Source organism: Lipotes vexillifer, unplaced genomic scaffold (assembly GCF_000442215.2).
Source record: "Lipotes vexillifer unplaced genomic scaffold, Lipotes_vexillifer_v1.1 scaffold691, whole genome shotgun sequence".
Lineage (NCBI taxonomy): Eukaryota > Metazoa > Chordata > Mammalia > Artiodactyla > Lipotidae > Lipotes > Lipotes vexillifer.
In genome coordinates, this window is record NW_006788040.1 from 4,350,359 (window position 1) to 4,354,563 (window position 4,205).

General features: G+C 61.5%; 1 protein-coding gene across 1 annotated transcript; it reads right to left on the reverse strand.

Moving 5' to 3' along the window:
* Positions 1 to 772: 772 nt before the first annotated feature.
* OSM (oncostatin M) lies at positions 773 to 4,002 on the reverse strand. The gene is made up of 3 exons (XM_007461215.1): positions 3,969 to 4,002; positions 2,190 to 2,323; positions 773 to 1,345 (listed from the first exon to the last, which is right to left on the reverse strand). The coding sequence occupies exons 1-3, from the start codon at positions 4,000 to 4,002 to the stop codon at positions 773 to 775; spliced, it is 741 nt and encodes a 246-aa protein (XP_007461277.1).
* Between the last annotated feature and the right edge of the window lie 203 nt (positions 4,003 to 4,205).

Genomic DNA, 4,205 nt, shown 5'->3' on the forward strand with positions numbered 1-4,205 from the left:
CAGGTGCTAGCTAGGAGGTCTCTTCCAGAGAACTCAGTCTGTGCCCAGTGGCCATCTGTACTGCGTGTCCCCATGTATGGAGAGAATTTGATATCCACCCTATGTCACAGAGTCCCGGCAACTGACAGGCAGAGAGGGCTTTACATGGTCCCCAAGCCCTTCGAATCACAAAGAGAAAACTGAGGTACAGAGAGGTAAAGTGGCCTTGCTGAGGCCACACAGCAAGTTAGAGACCAACCTTGGACCCCCCCAAATCAGTGCTCTTTCTAGTACACTCTTCCCCGTCACAGCTGCCTCAAGTGAGGTCATCCAGACATCCAGGGGTCTGGCCCGAGACGTGATGAGGCATAGGAGGCCAGCTCAGGCCCTGACCTCCCCGCCTTGGAACCAGGCCACTAGGGAAAGGAGGAAGTATGGGGTCAACGGCCCTGCAAGTCATGAGAGGGACAGTCCGACAGGCCTCCGGGCAGCAGAGCAGGGGGTGGCGGCCAGTCTGGCCATGAGTCATCCTGTGTCATCAGACCCCTGAATCAATGGAAAGTTGGCCCCGTGTGGACCTGACCTGGCCACCCCACCAGACTGAGGAACTCAGGGCTGGGGGGCTCAACAGCCTGACCCTGTGTCCCTAGCCCAGCCGAGAGGAGGTAGAGGGGCTGCACAGCTCCCACCCCTTAAAGTGCACTTCTGAGAGGCGGGGAACAGAGGGGAGCAGGATGGCAGGCCCTGGGGCTGCGCCATCCTGCAGAGTACCTGCTGACCTTTCACCCTAAGGCTACCGGGGAAGCTGTCCCCTCGGCATGAGTCTCCTGTCCCTCCGGAAGGGCCACGTCCTGTGGGCCCCCCCTCTACAGGGCCTGGCAAGGGCTGTGTCTCCAGGGGCCCGGCGGGGGCTGTGTCTCCGGCTCCGGCTCCGGCTCCGGCTCTCCCCCCACTCCCGTAGGACCTGCCCCACAGAGTGCATGAAGCAGTGGTAGCCGCGCAGGAACCTGCAGCTCTTCAGCTTGTGCTGGAAGGCGTCTGAGGGCGGTGTGGGCGGCGGCGTGGGCCCGGGGCCTGGCTGAGTGGGCTCAGGTGTCTCCGCCTCCGAGGAGCTGCGCAGCAGCTGGGACATGCAGTGGATGTTACTCCTGAACCCGCGGATGTTCAGTCCCACCAACTGCTGGGCTTCAGGGAGGTCCTGATACAAAGCAGTCAGTCTGTGCAGGACGAGGCCCAGCGTGGCATTGAGGGTCCGCAGGAAGCCCTGTCTGCTGAGCCCCCGCAGGGCGTCCTCACTGGGGAAAGCCCCGGGGCACTCCCTGCAGTGCTCCTTCAGTCCTGGCGTGTCCAGGCCTTGGATGCGGATCTGTGGGGAAAGGACAATGCAGGGGTGAGAGCTGGAGCCCCCACCACACACACACACACACACACACACACACACACACACACACACACACACACACACACACACACAGGGCGTCCTCACTGGGGAAAGCCCCGGGGCACTCCCTGCAGTGCTCCTTCAGTCCTGGCGTGTCCAGGCCTTGGATGCGGATCTGTGGGGAAAGGACAATGCAGGGGTGAGAGCTGGAGCCCCCACCACACACACACACACACACACACACACACACACACACACATACACACACACACACACACACGAATCTGCTCTGCTCAGCCTTGAACCGCTGGACCTCATGTACCCCCCCATCCAATCCTCCCATTGTACAGATCCAGAAACTGAGGCCGAAGACGGGAGAGGACTCCTGGATCACTGCAGGTGAGGTTAGAGGTATGCCGGGGAGCTGGAGGCGTGACCACACAGGTGGTGATTGTGGCATGAGGTGTGTCATTGGGGAGGTGACGGGAGGTGACATGAGCTCAGGAGGGTGGGACTGTTTACTGCTACATCCTGGTGCCTAGAACAAGGCCCGTGGTAGGTGTGCAATGAGCACATGGGGCAAACGGACGAATGAGGCAATGGAGTTGGGGTTCACACTCCAGGCCCACTAAGCTGGGGGAGCTGCACTGCCTACTTGGCATCTCAGGGTTAGGCCTGGGATGTTCGCCGTGGCCCAGGAGACATGGAGACTCGTTTTCCCCCCAGCCTCAGATTGAGTGGGGCTTGGGCCTGTCCTCTCTGGGACTCACTGCTGCCCTAACCCCCCAGTTCTCTGAGACTCAGATGCCCCCAGGGACCGGTCACTCACATAGGGGTCCAGGAGCGTGCTGGTGTCCTGCATGAGGTCCGCCTGACGCCGGAGCTGCATGAGGAGTTCATGGTACTTGCCCAAGCACTTGCTTGTGGCCGCCATTCTCAGGAACAGGAGTCCGAGGATCACACCTGGGGCAGAGAGGGGACATGTCACCTGCCTTAGTGAGGAAGCCACAGGTGGGTGCCTTTCAGAGAGGAGGTCACTCAAGCGGGCCTCAGAGGGCACAGCCCATCATCGCCAGCTTTTTGCCATTGGGGCGGGGCTGGGCATGGTGCATGCACGGGGGTACCTGCTGGGGCCTGCACCACCTTCCCAGCGAGTCACTGCCCAACACCCAAAACAGTGGTTGCAATTCACCAAGTAAGAATTTGAGAAGAGGTGGTGGGGCCTGGCTAGAGTCAAGCCTGCCAAACTCAGCAGCTGACCTGGGGTGGCCCAGGTGGGGCTGCTCCCCGCAAGTCCTCTGGGCTAAGGGGTGACCATTGCTGCAGGCCCTGAACCTGCTGTAACAGACCCCACCCCCCCACACACACAGGTGGGCTCTCGAGGGTCTTGCAGCCCAGGAGCAGCCAGACACCTTGAGCTATGTCTGCAGAACCAGGAGAGGCTGCCTTTCCACCCAAAGTTTCCATCTGGAAAGGATGCGTGAGACCATCTCGTCCACGCCCCCATTTGACTGACAGGAAAACCAAGGCTCCAAAGGAGAAGGGCTTGCTCAGGTCACCCAAGGCCAGCCCGTGACCCCATCTCTCAGGCCTCCCTCCTCTCTCCGTAAGTGGCCACTTTTGTCAGGCCCACCAGAGATGCTGTGAGCCAGAACATTCTGGGGGGCGGGTATAGTTACCACTCCCCTGCCTCCCCCCACCCACCCACAAGGCCCTGGCAGCCACATGGTCGGAAGGGCCTGTGGCGCAATGGCCCGGAAGGCAGTGACACCACCTTCCCTTCCTAAGAACTGTGGCCCCTTGGGGAAGATGCTGCTGGGGAGGCCAAGGGGCCAGGCGCCTAGGCACAATGACTACCAGGCACCCCTCGCTGCCCCCCAGGTACCTGCTGCTGGGCTCAGGCAGGGGGGCTGGTGTGGGCACAGCGCACGTGGGACTAGGGTGCCTGCATGGGTGTGCGTCTCGATCTGTGCGAGGCTCGAGGGAACAGCTGGCCACACACAACTGTTGTGTCCCATCCAGGGCAGGGGCCCCGGGCTGCATGCGGGGGTTCCCAGATTGGTGAGATTGAGGGTTCCAGATGACGTCACGTGGCTCTGTGTGCATGTCCTCCTGTGGGTGTGGCTATGTGCGCTGTGTGATTGTGTGGGCTCCAGGGCCCCCAGGCCCGGCTGACAGTGTCCATTCATCCCAGAGCCTCCAAATCGGGGCAAGAAGGAGGCTCCACAGCCCTTCCAGACATCACACCATGATGCTGCTCAGCTTCTGCGGCTTCCTCCTCTGCCCCAGCACATCTCCCACCTGCCACCTGCTTCCCTGGCTTCTCCCGCAGTGGCCCCCTTCCGTCACTCCCTTGCTCCCAGAGTTGAGTCTCCATCCCCCTCCCCCTGGAAGCCCTCTGGCAATATCCTTCTCCACCCCCGTGAAGATGCTCTGCTCTCAGTGGACCCCTCTCTTTGTCTGACCCCCTGGCTCTCTCCCCTTCTCAGCATCCTTCTGCCTGGCGCCTGGCCTCCCCTATTCCTGGAGGACAGAGGGTGCCCCTGCTCCCCGCTGGCACCCATGAGGACAGCAAGCAGGTGCTGGTGGGGAGGAAGGAAGTACTTACTGGGCAGTGTCCTCCGCATACACTGTGCCCGCATGCTGGGTGACCGAGCTCTGGCCTGCGCCTGCCGGGGGTGACACCTCCAGGCTTGGAGCCCTGCGGGCTGGCAGCCACTTTATGCCCGCCGGGAGGATTGGCCAACACCTCATGAGGTGGGTGGGGAGGGGGAGGGGGGAGGGCAGTTTTATGACCGTTAACTTTCCTGGATCCAATTTTGAACGTTGCAATGCATCTTGGAAT

Excerpts from the sequence above, each read along its gene's own strand:
- OSM (XM_007461215.1), bottom strand. The coding sequence starts at position 4,002 with ATGCGGGCACAGTGTATGCGGAGGACACTGCCCA. Across the intron at positions 2,324-3,968 it reads TATGCGGAGGACACTGCCCA|GTGTGATCCTCGGACTCCTG; the intron begins GTAAGTACTTCC and ends TCTCTGCCCCAG. Across the intron at positions 1,346-2,189 it reads GCACGCTCCTGGACCCCTAT|ATCCGCATCCAAGGCCTGGA; the intron begins GTGAGTGACCGG and ends CTTTCCCCACAG.